General features: G+C 43.5%; 3 protein-coding genes across 3 annotated transcripts; 1 reads left to right on the forward strand and 2 right to left on the reverse strand.

Moving 5' to 3' along the window:
• Window positions 1-950: 950 nt before the first annotated feature.
• Window positions 951-2300, reverse strand: foxg1c (forkhead box G1c; the record flags this gene model as incomplete). Its single annotated transcript, XM_079733749.1, has 1 exon — window positions 951-2300. The coding sequence occupies one exon, from the start codon at window positions 2298-2300 to the stop codon at window positions 951-953; it is 1350 nt and encodes a 449-aa protein (XP_079589875.1).
• Window positions 2301-4796: 2496 nt separating this feature from the next.
• On the reverse strand, window positions 4797-7486 carry polr2i (RNA polymerase II subunit I). Its single transcript, XM_079731497.1, has 6 exons — window positions 7337-7486; window positions 6747-6801; window positions 6226-6299; window positions 5603-5677; window positions 5346-5397; window positions 4797-5197 (listed from the first exon to the last, which is right to left on the reverse strand). Exons 1-6 carry the CDS (start codon window positions 7396-7398, stop codon window positions 5135-5137), a joined length of 381 nt encoding a protein of 126 aa, XP_079587623.1. The 5' UTR covers window positions 7399-7486; the 3' UTR covers window positions 4797-5134.
• Window positions 7487-15213: 7727 nt separating this feature from the next.
• On the forward strand, window positions 15214-16515 carry LOC307073789 (C5a anaphylatoxin chemotactic receptor 1-like; the record flags this gene model as incomplete). Its single annotated transcript, XM_079733750.1, has 2 exons — window positions 15214-15228; window positions 15499-16515. 2 exons carry the CDS (start codon window positions 15214-15216, stop codon window positions 16513-16515), a joined length of 1032 nt encoding a protein of 343 aa, XP_079589876.1.
• Between the last annotated feature and the right edge of the window lie 5638 nt (window positions 16516-22153).

Below are 22153 nucleotides of genomic sequence, written 5' to 3' on the forward strand. Positions count from 1 at the left end.
CAATTCGATATCCTTTTCTCTTAATTTGTTTTTTTTTTATTTTTTAAAAAGCACTGGCCTAAGAAGGTTGAGAAATTGCCTAATCCATAGGGTATATCGGAGCCCAAATAATAAACAGCCAATAACAATAAAATACTTCTATCCTCCCTAACATCTAGCCTCTAAATATTCGCTTGAAATTTATTAAAAATAAAGTTCAAACGAATAACAAACTGAAAGCCTGTCGGAGTTGATGATTGCTTTAAAAGAGGGTGATCTTTGACTTTTAATGTTATTCTGTTATTCATAATCACATATAGCTACAAAACAGCTGCATGCGTCAATGCAAGGCAGATACATCAAATAATTTCCTTCCTTCGCAATGATTTATTTACATCTTCTCTAAGAGAGGGCATAGGTCTACAGACATGTAAAATATCATCATAAGAAAATCTAAATGAAACAACAGGAAGCTTTGGTTAAAAAAAAATAAAGTTGGCTTATGTTGCAATATCAATGCAATTACAAACATGGTAATAACAATAATGCCGCCTGATACATTTAACTGACTTATTAGGCCTGCCGAACTGAAATATCCTATAGTATACTGATTAATCTATATAATATAAACAAAAAAAAACATCATATTAGGATTAATACAATTTAAAAAAAGTCCTAGTTTATTTTGGTCAAAAAAGGCATTCAATATTGAAATTAGCTTTTATAACAGGTCAACAGGGAACAGGCCTACCTAGTGATCAGTAAGTGGTTTAGAAAGTGTCTCCATACTTTCTCGATTTGAGCACCATAAACCCTGGCCCTCACATGCAGCGTTCCTCCGCCCCGGGGGTCGGATGGACGTGTTCCTACATCCCCGGGGGTCGGATGGAATGAACGTTTCCTACACCACGGGGGTCGGATGGAGTGGAAGTTTTCCTATACCCCGGGGGTCGGATGGAGTGGACGTGTTCCTACACCCCGGGGGTCGGATTGGGTGGAGGATGGTAACTAGGGAACTCATAGGCGCTCACACACTCCGACTGGCCGTTCTTACACAGCGCGCTGCCCTGAAAAGTCCTAGAGAAGACCCGCTCCTCTTGGCACGGGTTAAACACTGCGTTATAGGGCATTTGTTGCGAGTAGAAGTAACTGGTTTGTCCGGAAAGCACATTAAACGGACCGGAGTCGGACAGAGACAGCGGGATCATTGACGCGGAGAACGCGGCGGTCGCGCTGAACTGATGGGGGCTTGACTGCGCGCAACTCACTCCAAAGTAAGATCTCTCCTCGGTCCGCTCCTGGTTCCTCTCCTGGCTCCTCTGCAGATGCGCGGATTCCTCCCCCATACACGTTGCGTTCATATGGCGGCGCGTACGCTGCGACAGAACCGACGTGGCGTAACCGGAGTGGTGGTGGTAGTGCCGGGGCCCCAGAAGGCCCCCCGTGCAGAACGGGGGGCGCACGGGCTGCTGGAGGGCCAGGAAAGACTGCAGGGGCCAGTAGAAGGAGCCTGCCGCGGCGAAGGCGAGGCTGGTCGCCGTGGTGGACGTCAGGCCGTGGCCGGCCCTCTTGAGGGCCAGCTTGGCCCCCCTAGTAGGGCCCGATGACGCGCGGCGCCGGAGCTTCCCAGATGTACCCCCGATGAACACGTCGTCACTGGAGGGGTCCAGCATCCAGTAGTTGCCCTTGCCGGGGTCGTCGTAGTGGCGCGGCACTTTCACAAAGCATTTATTTAAGCTCAGGTTGTGCCGGATGGAGTTCTGCCAGCCCTGTCGGTTCTCCCGGTAGTACGGGAAGTGGCCCATGATAAACTCGTAGATGCCGTTCAGAGTGAGCCGCTGCTCCGGGCTCTGGCGGATGGCCATCATGATGAGCGCGTTGTAGCTGAACGGGGGCTTTTGAAGTTTAACCTTTTCTTCTTCCTCTGATTTCTTCAATTCACACTTATTTTCCCCCAGTTTGTCTTTTGAAAGAACGGTAATTTTTTCCTCTTTACCTTCACCCTCGGCGTTGTTGCAGATCATCCCACCGCGGCCGTGTTCCGTGCGGTCCTGAGGATCAAGTGGCGGCGTGCCCGGGTCCCCAGAGCAAGGTCTGCCTCCGTGAGTTCTGGGAACCACTCCCAGGACCCCAGAGCAGGGTCTGCCTCCGTGCGTAATGGGGACTCCAGAGCAGGGTCTGCCTCCGTGCGTAATGGGAACCCTTTGCAGCGCGTCGCCCTCTCCACACATCACCCCCTCTCGTCTCAATAGGCTGCTGATGCTGAAAGGGGATTTATGGTAAAACTGTGCAGGAGTTTTCAAATCCTCCACGTTCAACATGACCTGCGTCCTTAAAGTGTCAGTCTGCATTCTGACTGCGATATAGCCCTTGATGACACGAGAACGCGACGCGCGACAAGGATACGACGCGCGGGCGAGGCGAAGACACGCAACACGTTCGCACCGTGTCACCACCACTGGAGAGCAGATTCGCGTAGTTCCTCGCTGGAGCTCAGCCCGCTGCACGGCGAACTGTGTCACCAACACTGGAGGGCAGAGGCGCGTCGTTACTCTGCAGCCCGGCCCGCCGCACTGTGTCACCGCCACTCGAGAGCAGAGGCGAGTCGTTCCTCTGGAGCCCGGCCTGCTACATCTCTTTGACTGATGGCTGAACTCTGCTTTAATTACAACACTTCCTCCCACTCCTGAAACTCAACACTTCACCTGCGTGCTGCTTCGCCCCCGGGACCTAAGCATCTCTCCGCTCTCTGAATGATGATTCATGGTGTCATCATAACCCGTCGCAACCCCAACAGTTAAATTGTTTATAAAATAATAACACGTTGTAATCCTCTATTAATGGTATATAGTTGGGTCAGGGAAACAAACAACTTTGTCAATAGACCTTGCACGGTTGAGCATGCTAGATCTGCCCGGGAGGTTGACAGGCAAAGTGGGGTAATTAGACCAAGGTCAACGTAGTACGCCAAGCATTTGATTTAAAACCAACTTATTTGACTCAATCTAACAAAGGGTTCTCCATAATCCTTGGCCTACATGATAACACTTCATGGAAACATTGGCGGTTCACTACTTATTTTTTTTTTTGTTGTTGTAGTTTGGAGTATTTCCAAACATTTGCAGTTTATTTCAGAGTCAAGTCAATAATGGCAATTATAGAGCATCACTTACCTCCGCAGGGGGTAAGTGATGCTCTATTCTAACCTGTAAAAACCGATGGATGAACAAGCTACACCTCTTCTAGTACAGAGATAGTTCTAATGGAACCACGGACGTTGAATGATACTTTGGTCCTTCAAATAGGAGACTGAACCAAGCCTGAACACTTGAAATGGTGTAGAACCACCGCTGACTGGGGACACAGACCTATAGACCGCAATGGCTTGATTTTTCGATTGATAACATTATTTTGCTTGTATTGTACTTTTTCCTTCTGTATCTCACAGGCAACTCAACACATGGCATCCATCTTTGAATTAGCCTCTGTTGACTAGACCATTTCAGATATGTGTAAAGACCTTAACTGGATTTACACTTTTTTATATTTAAGTCAATCATGGTAAGTTGATATTGTTGCTACGTGCACATGTTGCAAGTAGCCTATGCTCAAGCTTGCCTCCGCTTATCGCCTATAGGAAGATTTTGATTGGATATTGTTTTCGTTGAAGGGTGCCTGTAAAAACAGTTTAAGTCTAGGTTTGGGATTAATCTGTGAACAACTGACAGTAACATAAAAAGTTAAAATCAATCCAAATGGGCCTATTAAAAGCTTTCAATTATATTTATAATCCAGATATATATCAGGACACAGACACATATAGCCTACCAAGTCGAACTGGGGATAGGGACATTTCTTGTGAATCCATCTTAAAGCAGAATTTACTCTTTAATGTGACATGTTTCCCTACTTTATTTGAGTGCTCAGGGGGTCATCCAATGGCCTTTGAAGCCCTAAGAATAAAACATGATGCAGGGCTGAACAAATACATTTCCCATGGCAATTCGACCTTATCCTTTTTGCCTATTCATAGGATTAATAGCAAAACAAAAATAAGGCCACGATTTAATAATTAATGATAAATATAAAATAGCAAATACATAACTGATATATAAACATTGTTGGTTTTTTATTGTCACATGTGAGATTGTGCTCAATCATTTCAACAATGTTTTACATTTCGCCCGGAGGTGACAACCTGAAATACCCATGGACGGAGGAATGCCAACTGAGGTAGTTATATCCCTGTACATGTACCACTCCAAGGCCCTACGAGACTAACCCTATCTCCTATCCTGCTTAGTATTTGTCATTGCTTGCTTCACGGGATTGGTTTTGTCTACTTTGCTGTGGCATGTGCGGTCGTTTGCGCGGCTGTAATTTACATTTGGTCATAGTCATTAATACGCTGCAAACATACTACATTAACACATTAGTATGTGATGAGAGAAACACTACCCTTAGAGCAAAGCAATGTAAAATATTTCACATGGAAATGTCTATACACACACACACATATATATATATATATATATATATATATATATATATATATACATACTGCATACACACACACATATATATATAAATACATACACATACACACAAATTATATATATATATACACACACATTATATATATACACATATTATATATAAATACACAGGTATATACACACGCACACACACAGATGAAACCACACCCAAAATTAACTTTGGTACCAACTACAAAGGTGTGTTGACTTAATGTATGAGACTCAAACAGATGGTTCGAACACAGAAAGAATGTAGTTTCTTGAAAAATGTGGTATCTTTTTATTATAACAACGTAATATTACAAAAGAAAAAAAAAGAGTTTAAAACTGTTTAAATTATTGCGTTTACAATGTGACGCCTGAAACAACTTACGACATAAAGATCGATGCTGCTCTGGTTGCCCACGATCGGTTGTATGGAGACCTAGCAACAGACTAACTGCCACATTCAAACATCGAGGTTAGGCATCCTATGCAGGTCAGAAATCGGTCCCTTAGCTTCTAGAGACTAGACTTGCAGTAACACTTTTAACAACAAAGCTTCTATGCTGCAGAAGCCAGGGGGCCTGGGTGTGGAAGGCAGACATCATAACCAACACGTCCTCTACTCCTCTACTCCTCTACTCTGTCCACCGGTGTCCACAGTGTGGAGCAGTGCACACGTAGTACAGCCTCATCGCATCCTGTGGGAAAACATGAAGTAGAGGCATCAAAAAGCGAGTTTTTCTAGTCCGCAAGACCCATTGTTATCAGTCACCTCATGCAGATCCTCATGCGTATGGATGTTTAGCCATTGAAATTTATTGACATGGACAGAGGGGAAGATATTACCTCAGCTTTCATACTGTGGGACTGGAAGAACACTGCCTCCTTGTGTCCACATCTGAGAAGATAAATTAATATAAAAATTTTACTAGAATATAGAAAGTACATGGAACTAAATAGAAAAAATGGATAGAGGCTATACCAAATCGTAGAGTATGTTAACATTCAAAAATGTAAAGTAAAGCTGAGGTTAAGCAAACCAAAACAACAAGTGGTGCACCTCTGGGAAAAGCCCTGGATTTGTAACAGACATCGACACTTACTTGGGACAGGGATGATCCTCTGTTCTGGGTAACGTGGGATCCTGGGATACATCAGCTATGATCTGAGTCAGCTCACTATAATATAAATAGGGAGACACCAGTTGAATCAGTTTACAATATTTGGCCATAGAATAAAATAACATAAATGATGCCCCAATACGCAGTTCCACTTCCTTCACCGCGGTTATAGATACAGTGTGGTTTGATTATTATTTATTTACTCTTTTTCTGACCCATCTCTAAAAAACAATCAATAAGTAAATGTATTTTTTTCCAAAGAGCAGATGATACAATTAGGAACCCATCAGAGGAGCGCAGCCCGCTCAACCTGCTGAATTACATTCTAGAGAGGCAGCACTAGACCAACATTAACATTTTTAAATGCTTTGAAATGACTATGTATGGGGGAGTATGTAGAAGAACTAGAAGCAATTATTGCTAAATTAACCCAAACATGTATGGCTTGACATGCATGTCTCATTACTACAAGTAGGACACATTCAAATGGCAAAATTTAAAATAGCATAACAAGAGATGCAGTGACGGGTAACATTAGCCATTCCATGGACAACAAACCAATGTAACTATGTAGCATACAAGTATTCACCATCATGTGTACTTACTCTACTTCATGCGTGATCTTGTTGACATATATGCAGCTGTTGTCTGCCTCTTGTTGGTAGTCACAGTTTCTACACTGGGAGTCCAGGAAAGAGCATCAGTACAATTCGTAGGGAAAGCTCTAATAACAAGCACTAGTAAATATTGTATAACCATCACTACATTGTGATGGTGAAGCAGTTGTACAGTACACTGTGTGTTGTTGTGATGAAGACTCGTAAGGATATCACTAAACAATTACAATGTGGGCACAGCCCTCGGGTAAAAGATCATCAAAATATATTTTGATTGTGTCTCTACATACATTGACACACATTTAAACCACATTCAGAAATACCCAAAAAGGGGACATAAGTAGCAGTGTTGTTTTTGTTGTTGTTGCTGGTGGTGGTAGGATACAACTTGCAGAAAGAGGTTAAAGCATCGTAATTCTAATCGGTTATGTTGCGCTACATCCTATCCTCAGGCTACAGGTTCATGCGTATTTCAAGAGAACATGATATCCCCTCCCCCTGTTACTCACGGCATAGAGGAGGATGCGGTTCTCCTTGTCTTCTTTCGGATACAACATGTTGTTACTGGGGAACAGAAAGGGCAGAGAACACAGATTATATAGAGTTACGTGACTTGATCAGAACACACCTGTGTAACGTCTGAACTGCTTGTCTCAGTCACTCTCACACATCTTCAAACCGCTTATCGGGGGTCGGGTCACCGGGGCAGAGGCTCTAGCAGGGGGGCACAGACTTCCCTTTCCCGGGCCACATTGGCCAGCTCTGACGGAGGGATCCCGAGGCGTTCCCAGGCCAGTGTTGAGACATAATCTCTCCACCTATTCCTGGGTCTTCCCCGAGGTCTCCTTCCCACTGGCCGTGCCTGGAACACCTCCCAAGGGAATCGCCAAGGGGGCATCCTGACCAGATGAACCACCTCCACAGACTCCAATCTAAGCAGAGGAGCAGCGGCTCTACTCCGAGCTCCTTGCAGATGGCTGAGCTTCTCATCGCCCTATCACTACTAACCCTACCACCCTCTCACACATGTAAACAGTCAATGACAATAACGTAATGTCGGCTCCGTATTATCTCTATATCATTCAGTCCGGGATCTTACCATTCCTGACAGAAACGGATCCCGACAAACCCAGGTTCATATGTTCCACTGTCCAGGTCCATTTAGAGCGGTTTACTGATGAGATCGATCAAACAAGCCAATGATTATACTAGTTTGAGTTTCGTGAAGTTGGCGATGCGCTCCTAACAGTTTGGGCAACATACAACAGAACATCTACGCATGCGTATTGTATAAAAAGGTGTCTGTTTGGAGACAGCGCCCCCCAGTGGACTGGCGTTTTGGAGACAGCGCTCCCAGTTGACTGGCGTTTTGGAGACAGCGCCCCCAGTGGACTGGCGTTTTGGTGTCACAGATGACACTTGACACAAAGAATGATCCAGTAGAGGGCAATCATTTTATTACTTTCGAAACGATTTACATGATATTGTCAATTCGATGTACAACGACTCAATTCCATCAATTATAACAACGAGAAACAATCCTTCTAACAAAATAGTTGCCATGTAAACCGATTGCAATAAAAACAACATTATCCAAAACGAAATCCAACAAAAATGCTGTCATTATCAGGACTGGCAAAGAAGTCATTTCGACCCGGGCCAAAGGTTGAAACCCAGACCTGTTCTCGTTTAGCTAATTTCACAACAGTGCTGACACTTGCTACTTGGCTGCATTTATCAGGCAGACTGGTGTGATACATTGACACTATAGTCTCAGAATTCTTAGATATGGCACATTGGGCCCGTCCATACACAGACATGTGTACCATGAAGTGATAAAGGCCATCCAGAGGGCAGGTAAAGATGCCAGTTTCAGAGTTGTAGGCATCACCTTCGTTGATGCAGACATTGGCAAACTTCAGCACTCCAGAGTGACAGGGGTAGCTGTCTTCCTGAGCCAGTTTGGCCGTGAAGGCAACCACTTGCTCTAGAATGGGCAGAAGATGTGCACATGATGATAAATAACAATTGTTATCTAGAAACAAGCAGGAAAGGAGATACAAGATAAGCCTAGGGGTAATACTAAAGAACACACAGAAGTTACTCAAGAACTGACTAAAATCATACCATATAGGTAGGCCTAAAGCTATATTTAAAGGATGTAAAAAATAAATTGCAGACGTGAATCCAAGGACATTGATAATGTATCAACTAAAATATTGATGTTAAAAACAATAAAATTAAAGCAGATGGTGGCATAGCATAATGTTTGTAAAAAGATGTGAAACAAAAATACAAATAATCAAATAAACGTGGCTTAGAACTATGGTTTTAAGTTGCAATTACATTATCAAAACTGAATGGTGATTTTACCTGCATTAACACTGCCTTCTCCACTGTTGTCTCCACGGCGTGGATCCATCATGGAAGACTTCCGACAGCAAATGGAAGAAGGACATGCAAGTCTGAACGTCCAATTCTATGTTTTGCAGACTGTAGATAATTAGAGGGAACCTGTGCCTTCAAAATGCTACTGACAGTTGTCTAGATGTAGCAAAGTGCACCTTATCTTGTGTCTGCTTGTAGAAGAATGCTGATAGCCAAGCCCCTAAGAGCCTCCTGGGGACAGGGTTGAGGGGTATTTTTTTGCGTAACACAATGCAGCTCTGAAAATGTTTGCTATCCCGACTTTAACTTGTGTGCATCTGCTTCAGCACAAATTGATTTTACCCAATCAATATCTGCCTGTAATATCAATGTCCTGATTAACATAATCGCATCGCTCTACTACAAACTAGTCGTATTTTTCTATTGGCAATGAATCATTATGCATGATGCATGTTGGTTTGTCTATACAGGATGTCTATGAGACCATTAAAAAAATAATATGGTTTATTCTTTAACCTTTCACAGCAAACTCTAGCGACCCCATTGGCACATCAGGCGACCCAAAGTGTGTTCCCGACCCCAAGGTTTGGTACCATTGTATTAACCATGTATATTATTTTGGTGGTTCGATGTAGTGATTACATTGTCTCCTTCTTTTTTTAAAGGACTGTAGTCTGAGAACCCATCGAAAGTTAACCAAACCAGTTTGACTGCTGCTTTGCTGTCACAAAGCTGTAAAAATTCCTTTCCACCCTATAATTAGACTATTACTTCAAATCATGAAACAGGCAATGCCACATTTCTTTTCTCACACTATTAATTTGTATTCATGCATTAAAATGCAATTGTTATTGTCTCAGTTGTTGGTGCATTTTTGCCTGAGTGCAAAGCTTTCAATCCTCGCAAGCAGGAGGCTCCTCTCTAATAGAGTGAGCCCTGAGCAACAGGGTTGCAGAGAATCTACCAGGAAAGCGACCTTGGTTTCATCTTGGATGAACGTTTTAACAGAGTAGATGGTCTTGTGCCATGCCCTTGCACATCAAGACATGAACCTCTCAAATGGGGATACCTATACGCCTAGGGGTACTTTGAAGGATTGCAGGGGGTAAACAAGGAGATAGGATTTTGCGAAAAAGATGAGAAAGGCGGAAACACAAAAATGTTGTTGGTGATGTCACATCAGTAAGCCATCCACATCTTTTCAAAAACAAAACTTTCCAGTTTCTGGTCCTCCGAAGAACTGATTTGATAAACCTAAATAATTAATTTCACTCCCAAAAATGATATATTCTGGTGAAAGAGGAACTTGGTTGCATGCCTGTAAAAGGCAATGTGAAATGGCATTAAGTTGCTACATCCTAAAATTGCCTATTTCCAACTAGAACGGCAAATAAGCGCAGGATGTTACGCAAGCATCAGGTCCTTCCTCATTTCATTGCATATGGAAACAGTGACTAACAAACACACACTCACCATTTGTTGAGGCAAAAAATTCATGATATTAATAGATTACTGAAATTGCTGACTGTGAAACTTCTTATTTATATATTTTCATATTCAACTGACTGTCCATAAGATAATGTAGGACACACCCAACCTAAAATGCCTGCTTCCATGTCCCCCCCCGCCCTGCAAAACAAACAGGGCTACTAATTTGCACAATCTGATGATCTACAGCAGGCACAGGTTTCCCTATAATAAACAGAATAATACTTAAATGGCTTATACAAAAGAACCCAAGCAATACTGTCTTGTGACGTCAGCATGGACCCCTTCGTTTTATTTTTGCTACATTTAGAAGAAGAGGCCTACCCCACACATTTATCAGCAAATTATCTTCCATTCACACCTCACAGTCTGGTGTCAGATATAGTTCAAACAACAACATCAATCCTCACTGAAAACTTGGGCCACAGCCCCCCCCTGGTCAGAGATTGCATCAACGCCTTACAGAGGTCTAAAGCTAGACAACATAATTACATGCTTACATAATGTTTTGTTACGGAAGACACTGCTTTAAACATGAATATAAATGTACAAATGTATCGTGTATGTACTATTTGCATAGTATTTTAATTAGTAGGACAAAACCTGCTAATTGATGAGAACTCTTCTACATTTGTAAAATAAGGACTTGTAACTTCCTTTCCAAGATGACATTACTCCAGAAACCCCTAAAGGTATGTCATGTGTATTTGCTTCATATGCATAGAATGAGCTTCTAGAACCTCCCTTGTATGTTATGACAAATTCAAAGCTATATAAATGACTTAAATATGAATGTTTCTATAAATGATATTTCTTTGTAGTTCGACCTGCTACTTGTTCAACATATGGTACCATAATTCTGCACCATATACATACAATTTTAGCCAAACATGGGGAGACTCTTCCTGTTGCGCAAATGATAACCTGTTTATATTCATATCCCTATCCCACCACTGAGCCCTTGATCCAAGAGCTAATTCCCTGAATCGTCCAAATCCAAATCCACAGATGGAGTGGGAGTGAACATATTTAGATGCAGCGACAGACAGTTTCAATTTTGAGGCAAACAGACAGAAAAGGGGGCTTCGTAATGTCTGGTTGGAGAGAGGCCGGAGAAACATCTCCTGCCCACGGTGTGCCACTTATGTTTCCCGGTAGCCTCACCTGGAGTGGCGGTCGGGCGCGGCTGACGTCACCCACCCAGCCTCCGTAATTGAAAGAGACGCTAATCCCACTCCTCCCCCAAAGCCTGGCCAGGGGTGGGAGGGTACGATATGGGGTGAGACGGACAGAGAGAGAAAGAGTGAGGAGTGGGAGCCGGAGTGGATGGCAGTCAAGTCATCGCAGACAGAGCGAGGCTGGAGCAGGCTTTCGAATGGGGGTGCCGTTGTTCTTGTTCTCTGTGCGACCAGACACAGCGGTGCCGATTTATCCATAAGAGGGCCAACCTGTTAACCATCCCCCTGTCCAGAGCTTGCACCTCCTGTGTCCCGTCCCTGGATACGGGTCCCTCCACCCAAGCCTCGACCTGGAGGCCAGTGGCCTGCCTGGGGGATCTGAGGAGGGGGGAAGCTGTGGGACCTACAGCCCTCCTCCTGCACCTCTTCTTGATTTAGCCATACTTGTTGCGGAGGTACCCGACTTATCCAATGTTGAGCTGTGTTCGGCCGAAGAGCATTTCTACATTCCCTCGATAGAAGGGTAAGACATGATTGCATTATCTCTCTCTCTCTCTCTCTCTCTCTCTCTCTCTCTCTCTCTCTGAAGGAAAGTGTGCTAATGGTTGCATTTGCTGGCCATTTCCTTTCCTTTCTACCCAGGCCCACTATTGTTACCGGTACTATAACTATTCTCTCAGTACTTCAACCGGTCTCAACCAGAGGAAGAAGGTTGGCCATCTAATACAGTGAAGCGACAGTTATGTGTGAGTGTGTGAATTGACCTGCGTGAGTAAGTGGAAGGCTTAAGGGCACTGCAGCTCTGATATTGCCTGTCTCAGAAGATCCAAAACGCCATTACGAGGCTACCATGTGCAGCACATGATTTTTTTGTCAAACTCCATGGGCTTACTGACAGCTCTTTTAGGTTGGTTTAGTTCTGTGAAGAAAGAAGTCAGCACCACAAGATTTATTGCATAATATTGAGAGATCAAAACCACTATTTCCTGTTGCTTACTTCATCTCAGGCCCACAGTTTTGACGCATCCAAAGAAATGCTGAATGCCATTTCGCAGCAGTATTTATTGTGGGAACAAGATAGGAAAAACCAAAATTACATTTTTTGCGAATGCTGTGTCTTGCGAAATTTCTATAACACTCTCCTCAGGTAGTGTAGCCGGACAACATATATTGTTTTAACCCAGGAATTTTGTAGCTAGGGTGAGATTTGTGCTTTCTGAGATTTAAGAGAGTAGAAAAATACTTTACGGAAGGGGTAACAACAGGGCTTAGCGGCTCATCCTTATAAGAGCTAAGGGTTTCCATCCCAGGTGGCGTACAGGAAGCTTAAATTGACACTCTCCAATGCAGAAATAGAACTGACATCCCATTCAGTACTTAATTATTAGGGCCGACCACATTTAATACAATCATCGCAACCAAGCGGGTTCTGTTTAGGGCAAGAACAGGATGCACAGATGTATTCCACTTTGGCTGAATCTGACAAGTTAAGGAAAATAAGTGTATTCAACATTACCTTCATAATACTAAATTGTTTATACTATAATGTAAAAGAGTTTTATCTTCAAGGGGAAACTGTCAACTATTTAAAATTGCTTATAACAGGGTCGCCTTTATAAATAATTGAGTGGAAAAGAGGAGTAAAAGAGGCTTTAGACAGATCTTGGCTCACCGTTAATCCCGAGTCAACGCTAGTGGAGACCACAGCCTCAACAGATTGAGGTTAAGCCTGGCCCGCTCACACATACAGCCGACCCTTTATGCTAAAAAGAACATTAAATATCAGACTTCTCTATTAAATTGATTTGATCTTGAGGCTGATACTGAGGTGCAGCTAGGGTCAACTCCTTGAATAGACTCATAATGTCTTGCTGTGAGGGATTGGCAATGGTGGAGTAGGTGATGCATTGGCCTGCAGACACTGAGGGGCAGAGAGAGGTCTTATAATTCCTCAGCTAATGGGAATACGTGGATTGAATAGAAAGGAGGAAGGCAGCATGCGTGAGCTAATGGCTATCAAATACAAATTAATGATGTGAATTCATGGTAATGATTCTGGACAGCCAGACACCGAGACAGAAGTAATACAAAAGCCTTTCAAAAATGTTTTTCTAGGCATACTATTCAATCTGAACACATGAAGTGTATTTCAAATGAAGGAAATATGCACAAATGAAAAGACCCACCAATGCAGCTACATTTACAGTCTTTCCTTCTTTCTCTCCAGCATTGTGATGTGTACTGCCTCTCCCATTAATGCTGTCATGTACCTTTCAACAGAGAAATGGAAGAGAGCATCGGTCAGGATCTGAGCATCGAGGAGATGCAGAGGATGGACAATAGACTGCGATTCCAGGTACGAGAAAGACCCTACTATAACTGGGTACACCTGTGATTCATGCAGAAACATTTTTGGCATTCTTCCGACTGGATTGTTACACTGATTGGCTGAAGGAGTTGGTCTGTCAAGGCAAGTACGCCACTGAAATCAGTGTGGTTAGCTGGAGGACCAGACTGATCTGTGTTGCGAAACAGACGTTGCGGTCACATGATCAGGATGGTCTCCAGGCGTACAGCAATTATCATCTTAACACCTATAGTTAGGTCATGGCAAGGGATCACAAATGTACTCGGGGTAGAGGAAGAGAGCAGACACAGAAACACATACAGACTCTCGCAGAACAGACTACACGGGACAGGAGGCACTGGGGAGATTAAATAACATGGAACACACAGGTGAATATTATCAGCAAGCCAAATCTCATCCTACACTAACCTCCATCTGATCGGCAACCATTCGATACCAGATTTTCCCGGAGGCAGTTGCAGTGGCGCCGGGGCCCGAGAGCTCCCTGCACTGCGGGGACTGTGACCACCAAAAGGAGCGACTGCCATCCATCGTTGTGGAGCCCACCGAGCTGAGCGAGGTGGAGAGCGGGGAGCTGCGCTGGCCGCCTGAGGGAACCCACCAGGAGGAAGACGAGGAGGACCTGTTCCTGGAGCAGTGTATCCCCCCGGCAAACATCGCCGACTGGGGGTACGAAGAGGACGAGGAAGAGGAGGAGGACGAAGGGGATGAGAGGTCGGTTATCCTGAACCATCAGCAAAGCCCGTCCCTTATTGGTAGGTTGTCCGTATGACACACACAACAAAGCCGACGGCAAAAAATGTCTGCAATGTCGAAAAGATGTGGCTACAAAATGGTTGACACACACAGACATGTAGCATGTGACACATTCATTCATTTTTCAGACCTTCAGTCAGACGCCTTCAGGGATGACACTCCAACTCTTCCACCAAGCAATGCGCCGGCCCTCAACTGACCTACTGCTGCAAAACCTGTGACCCCTGATGGCGGGGGGGGAGAATATCTTGCAGTATAAATATCCGCAGTCAAAGAAGAAAGGAGAGGGATGAGAAATCTGTGTCTTCCATCCCACAAAACAGATTAAATAAATTGCAAAAACTATCCCAACAACATTTAAGCATATGATAGCCTATGTCTAGTATGTATAAGTAGTATGCATGAGAAGATGTGTCTCTTTCCTTTATTTAATTAGGTAAATCATTGAGATTAAACCCTTTTTCAAGAGCAACCTGGCCAAGAAAGCAGAATAAAATAAAACATCAAGTTACAGAGAACACAAATAAGGAGAACAAACACTCACAAACATGCATGCATGCACACAAGCACGTTCATGTTCCGTCTTGTAAGCAGATCTTTGCTGATTTCCCTTGACTTACTCTTTTTCTTATTTAACCGCACATCACATATACTTCATATTAAATACACAAACAAACAGATTGAGAAATATGCAAGGAGGGGTCTGAGTGTGTTTGTGTGCATGAACACTATAAAAGGCGCTCTGTTCAAAAAGAGATGAGTCTCTCTTTGTTGAGCAGTGCAGCACTTAAAAAAAAAATGGACTCTGAAGTTGTAAGTTTAATCTATCAAATTAAAGATGTCATAAAACTTTTCTCACTATTTATCTCACTTGAAAGAATCTATATTTTATTCTTAAAATAGGAAATAACTCAGACTATTTATAGGATAATAATGAATGTTTGTTTGATCCTAATTTATTTCTTAATTTTTATAAATAGAATAGTAACTATGTTTAGCTGTTTCTAGCCTACATGTATGTCTGTGGATATGGTGCAGTAAGTATTTTTTTTAAAATTTTTATTATTCTTCTCCATGCAACAGTTTACACCAACCATGGATTATTTTCTATACAATGGTACAGACCCATTTGAAGAAACCCTGGTGCCTGAAATCAGGCCCATCCAAATAGTGAGCCTGGTCTTCTACGGGCTTGTGTTTATCCTTGGCGTTCCCGGTAATGCTCTGGTGGTGTGGTTGACGGGGTTCAGCATGTCTCGCACCGTCACCTCCATCTGGTTCCTCAACCTCTCCCTGGCCGATCTTCTGTGCTGCCTCTTCCTCCCAATCCTAATGGTGCCATTGGCCCATGACGACCACTGGCACTTTGGCCCCATCGCCTGCACGCTGTTCAAGAGTCTGTTCTACCTGGTGATGCACTGCAGCGTTCTGCTGCTGGTCCTGATCAGTGTGGACCGCTGTATGCTGGTGAGCTGGCCCGTCTGGTGCCAGAACAACAGGTGCCCTGGGCTGGCGGTCTGGGCCTGTGGGGGAGCCTGGGTCCTGGCGCTATTGGCTACCATTCCAGAGCTGCTCTTCACCATGGAGGTGAATTTGCACCAAAAGAAGGAGTGCTTGGGAAAGCGTTCTCAGGTCAACTCCCAGATCATCGCCGGTTTCCGTTTTGTTTTCGGATTCCTGCTTCCTTTCGTGGCCATCGTGTTCAGCCATGTTGTGGTTTACATAAAAGCCAGTTCGTTGTCCGGATCTATCCGCACCAAGCGCACCCTGAAGGTCATCATCGCTGTCACGACCAGTTTTTTCTTTTGCTGGCTGCCCCTGCACATTACGGACATTCTGATAACTATACTAGGTCGAACTTCTCCGCATCGGCCCAACATAAAGGTGGCACACTCTCTATCTCTCTGCCTGGCGTATTTCAACAGCTGCCTCAACCCCATTCTCTATGTGTGTTTGGGTCGTGACTTCCGGTCCAGCATGAATCGAACCCTTCGCAGCCACTTCAACTTCATCAGAGAAGAACCCACGTGCCGTGAGACCAGTGCCACTGTCAACTCCATGACCAGTGGCACGGCGACTGCTGAGATGACTGGTGTCTGATGGAGTAAACCTAACTTAATAGCCAATGAGGTAACACTCAGAATCCAGGGTAGTCCGACCTCTCCAGATAATTCGTTTTTGCAAATTAAAAAACCCAGCTTACGAATTTCTTTACTTCCTTAAGGGGGGGTTATGCTTATGTGACCTCCAACCATCAGTAGGGGTTGTTCGTCCACTTTGACGGCGGTTGACTGAAAGGGCACGTATTTCAATTTTTAAACACCCTTTCTTAAAATTTATTTAGATTGTCAACATAATAACATAATTGTTTGCATGACTGGCCATATGAAAAAAAAGCGATACAGTAATCTTATTTTATGCTATTCAATTTGCAAAGACCTCGGAATTTGAATTGAATTCGCCAGTCAAATAACGAGCTACTTTTACCCACAAAGTGGCGGGGGTGTGACGCAAGGGCAGAGTATCTGGATTGGCTGCTCGCATCAAGGGCAGAGTATCTGGATGGGCTGCTCTCATCAAGAGTATCTGGATGGGCTGCTCTCATCAAGGGCAGAGTACCTGGATGGGCTGTTCTCATCAAGGGCAGAGTATCTGGATGGGCTGGACTCATCAAGGGCAGATTCTTTGGATGGGCTGTTCTAATGTATTGCTTGTTTGAAGAATGACGATCGGTTTTCAATAAATGATTGCTAATGTTGTTGCTGTGTTTATTTTGGGACCTTACGAGGTAGTCTACTGTTATCGATTTAGTTACTGTTTTATAAAAGCTATAAGTCACTTGTGGCGGTGAATATTCTTCTTGCTAAGCCACGCCCCCTAGCTGTTCTAAAATCACTGTACACCATGGCCTCTCTTGGCTTATTGATAAATTATACCTCGGCTAATGTATAGCGAGCTGGTCATTGTCTGGACCCTGAGGTTAGTCTTCCATCACCCTGAATGGGATTGTGGTTATTATGCGTTTCTTCCCTAGCCAGCGGAACCTAGTTTAGACTTAGAAAAACAAATACTTTTACGGCAGCTGCCAGACTAACGTCATTATGGCAACGAATGTGCTGGGTTAGGTTTAAAAGCGGACAATTTATTTTTCTCTAAAATAGTAAATATCTCAGTTGCACTATTTCGGTGAATATTATTCGTCTAGGTTTGTGTAAATTACACTTTACTCATGAACTGAGAAATATGAACTGTGCTTGCTTACACGCTATACATTAATTGACCTCATCACAGCCTTTCTATCACAGACCAAGAACCATTAATTTCAGTGTTTTTTGTAGAATGTTGTGTGACCATGTTCATGCACCAAATACAAGACATATAAATATATCAATAATAAATCAGGTATAAAAAAATGCATTTATGCATATATACGAGAATTGGTGGGCCGGGGGATTCCAAACAGAAATGTAGCTCATTATCCATTTTGGAAATACATATTGCGTAATTAAATATATCCTAATTAGATTATTTCATAGCAAGAAAATAGCCATCCCCTATTCTATTCCCCCAAAACACCAAAAGTGGTGTTCAATGTGTAGAATTAATGTGTAGAATTTAGCAGCATTTTGCGGTTAGCTTGCCGATTCCAACCGACTGAGGCCCCGTCCACACACGGAGCCGATCTTTTGGTGAAACCGCATAAGTGTCATGATCCGCCCCTGGTTTTCCCATTCACCTGCCTGCCACCCTGATCACTCCCAATTAACCCAACCACCTTCACCTGTGTTTCCGCTATATCAGTCCTTTCCTCCCAAACATTCCCTGCCAGATTGTCTCTTGTGTTTCACAGTGCTTTCCCGCGATTCGAATCCTGACCTACCACCTATCCTGCCTGCTCTCTGATCGTCGCCTGTCTGACTATCCTGCCTGCTCCTGATCCTCGCCTGTCTGACTATCCTGCCTGCTCCTGATCCCCGCCTGTCTGACTATTCTGCCGGTTCCTGATCCCCGCCTGTCTGACTATCCTGCCTGCTCCTGACCCCCGCCTGTCTGACTATTCTGCCGGTTCCTGATCCCCGCCTGTCAGACTACCCTGCCTGCTCCTGATCCCCGCCTGTCTGACTATCCTGCCTGCCGATCCTGAATCCGAATAAACGATTGACACTGTTCCACGCTCTTCGCCCGTCTGTGCACTTGGGTTCAGCCAAACGCTCACGTTACAATAAGTCTTGTGCGTTTGGGCCGACCGTCCAGACAGATCTGGTGGACCCGGTGCCCAAAAGCGCACTTTTCTGAAACCAGGTCCCAGGGTGGATTCAAATAAAAACTGACCAGAGCCGGACAGTAACAGAGTACATTTACTTGAGTACAGTACTTAAGTACAATTTTGAGGGATCTGTACTTTACTCGAGTGTCATTTTTGGGGAGTACTCATGACTTTACTCAAGTAAATTTGAGAGGCAAATATTGTACTCTTTACTCCTCTACATTTCTATCGATAACCGTGAGTACCCGTTACTTCTTCTATATAAAAATAAAAAATATATAGAATATATATAAAATAAAAAATAAAAGGAGAAAAGAAAAATCTCGGAAACCCTCAATTTGTTGTTTCCCTCTCAAACGTGATTGAATTGTGCAGGCGTCACTGATTGGGACAGCCTTCAGATTTAGATGAGAGACGAAACCATGGAGGAAACAATGGATGAAGACGCAGCAGGTCCATCCCGGGAATGTGCCAACCCGTGGCCCCACCTGGGGCCACGGGTTGGCCAGACTATTTCAATTTTCGCCAGACTATTTCAATTTTCTGAACAAGTTAATGATAGTTTTCGCTTCAAGTGTTTGCTGTGTTTGCCAAAAGAGAACTTCATCACCGCCTACAAAAATTCATCCTCCAACTTGCGGAAGCATGTCAAGGTACGTACATTGTAATAAACTTCCTTGCATTTCTAAGTTAGATTCTAGCTACATAAAAGTGCACTAAATGATTGGCTAGCTGCGATAATGCAGCTTTTTACATTCTCAGTTACGTTTAAGTAGTCGAAGCCACATGCACCCGCCAATTTGACAGCAGCCATGGCTGTAGCTAGCCATTCAGATGGCTAACTTTGGCCTGACAATTAGTTAACATAAGCCGAGGCAAGCTAATCGTGTAACATAGATAATCAACTGAAGACCTTTCAGATTCATGTTTTGACATGCCTCTGACAAATAGGGAGAGCTGTAGGAATTTGCTGTAGCCTACAATTGTATTTAAATACATGAGAGATATTCTACCCAAAGTCTTGTATTTGCCTGACCTAATATTGCAGCACTTGTTAGAATGTCAGAAGCACTTAAATACTTTGCTGGTCCACGTAAATTAAAGTAAGTTGCACCAGTAAAACCAATTTAAAAGTTAGTCTGGAGCCATTGGAAAATTATGAACAACCAGCACTTCATAATTAATAATACTGCTATGTAGACTACATGATGAGTATCTTTTCTAATATTTATTAGTTTATTATAGTGTAAACTGAAATATTATGCTTAGTTTTACAGAGAAGGCATGAGACACATCTGGAGGAATACTGTCAACTGACTTCAACAGCCTGCAAGAGTCCATCAGAAGGCGGAACAGGCTTCAAGGCGAAGCAACTGAAACTGCTGGAGACCAAGCAGGTGTCTCAGAAGACGGTTGATCGGGCTATCCTCCGCTTCATCGTTCAAGGTCTCCAACCCTTCTCCCTGGTGGAGAAACCATCCTTCCAAGACCTTATTGTAGAATTACAACCGAGTAGTGCTGTCATGTCCCGCACGACTATGCGGCGTAAGATTGATTCAGCTACATCTAAAATGAAAGAACGTCTCAAGAATGAAATGAAAATGGTACCATACATCGCCACCACTACTGATTGTTGGACGGCCAGGAGAAGGAGCTTTATAAGTGTAACAGCCCATTTTCTCGATCCTTGCAGTTTTGAACGCTGTTCCGTTGCCTGCCGTCAACTAAGGGCCCCAACACATTTGATGCCTTGGCAGCTGTTTTGACCGACATTCATGCAGAGTATGAAATAAGTCAAAAGGTTGTAAGAACTACAACAGACAACGGGTTGAATTTCGTGAAAGCGTTCCGTGTCTTTGGTCAGCAGGACGAAAATAACAATGAAGAGTTGTTGCAGAAGGCGAAGTAGGAGAAGATTGTGATGCATCTGATGGTGAAGAGGAGGTGGAATTCATGGATGTGGAAGCCACTCTGGAGGAAGATGATAGGCTTCAGTATCAGCTGCTGAAACATCATCGGTGTGCATTGCATTTACTAAATTTAGTTTCCACAGTCGATGTTGATCGGGCTAATAAGACAGAAGCTTACAAGAAATTGTCCAGATCAGAAATTGTTCCAGAGTGTCAGGCACTCTGGAATAAAGCATCAAGGTCTCCTCAAAATGCAGAGTTTATAGAGGAACACTGTAAGCTTCACTTGGTACAGCCTAATTCAACTCGATGGAACTCCTCTTTCATGGCAGTGGAAGTTGTGGTCAGAATCAGTAGAGACCAAGGAGAGGGGTCTGTGAGAACGGTCTGTGCTGCACTCAATGTTCCAATGTAAGTATCTTATGTTAATGTATAATTGTGTTCTGATTTTGTTAGAGTAATGCTTACCACATTATCTGCTGTAGGTACATAAACAAATAAATAAATGTCCAGCATTGCACAGTGGTTCTGTATACATTTTGTTGAAATATGTGTTTGTTTATTTTCTTCTGTTTCTATTAGTTACAGTCCGGCTGACATAGCCTTTTTAGGGGAATATGTCACCACCATGAGTCCAGTTGCGAAGTCCTTGAACATACTACAAGGAGAAGTCAACGCTCAGATGGGCTGGCTGGCTCCGACAGTCACCACCCTCACAACCAAGCTTGAAAAATCAGCCACCTTCACTCAGATTTTGCAAGCCACTTGTTGATGCTCTTCTTGAAGGTTTGAGGAAGTGGTTTGAGAGCATGATGTCAGAGCCAGAGCTAATTGCAGCAGCCATTCTCGTTCGAAGGTTCACAACCTCCTGGACCAGCAATGATTTTTGTTTTTTTTCAAAAACTTTACATCCAACAATGATTCTATGCAGTTGTTCACTTACAGAGTAATAATTACAAAAATATGTGTTTGTTGGTGTGATTCTGTGTTTCTAATCAAGGCCTTAGTTATATCAAGACACATCTGCCAGAACACGATGAAGGTCTTCGGTCTCCTGATACCACATCAACCTCTTCCTTCCCATGAGATAAGTAAGCAACTTGATGGATACCAAGCCGCTACAGCTGAAGGAGTGAATACACTGTGCGTAACCTCTCACTAAAGCTCAACACAGCCCTGCCAGCTTCAGCCGCGTGTGAAAGGCTTTTTAGCATAGCAGGTTTGCTTTTCACCCCAAGAAGGGGATCAATTGATTCACAGAATTTTGAGAACCAACTTCTCCTCAAGTTGAACAAGGACTTCATGACATTTGATTGAATTGAATTGAAGTATAGTACACACACACACAGACACACACACACACACACACACACACACACACACAGAGTTGTCACACATAGATGTGTGAGAATGGTGTTATTCAGCTGAAAGTATTTTCTCCTGCCTTTGCCTGTATGTCAATGTGAGAGGAAGGGGATTAATACTGTCTGAATTTTTTTCCCCTTTTTTACACTGACCTTAACACAGCTGATTAGCTGATTTTCTTTAATCATTATTATTT

This window comes from Pollachius pollachius, assembly GCF_949987615.1.
Source record: "Pollachius pollachius genome assembly, chromosome: 3".
Lineage (NCBI taxonomy): Eukaryota > Metazoa > Chordata > Actinopteri > Gadiformes > Gadidae > Pollachius > Pollachius pollachius.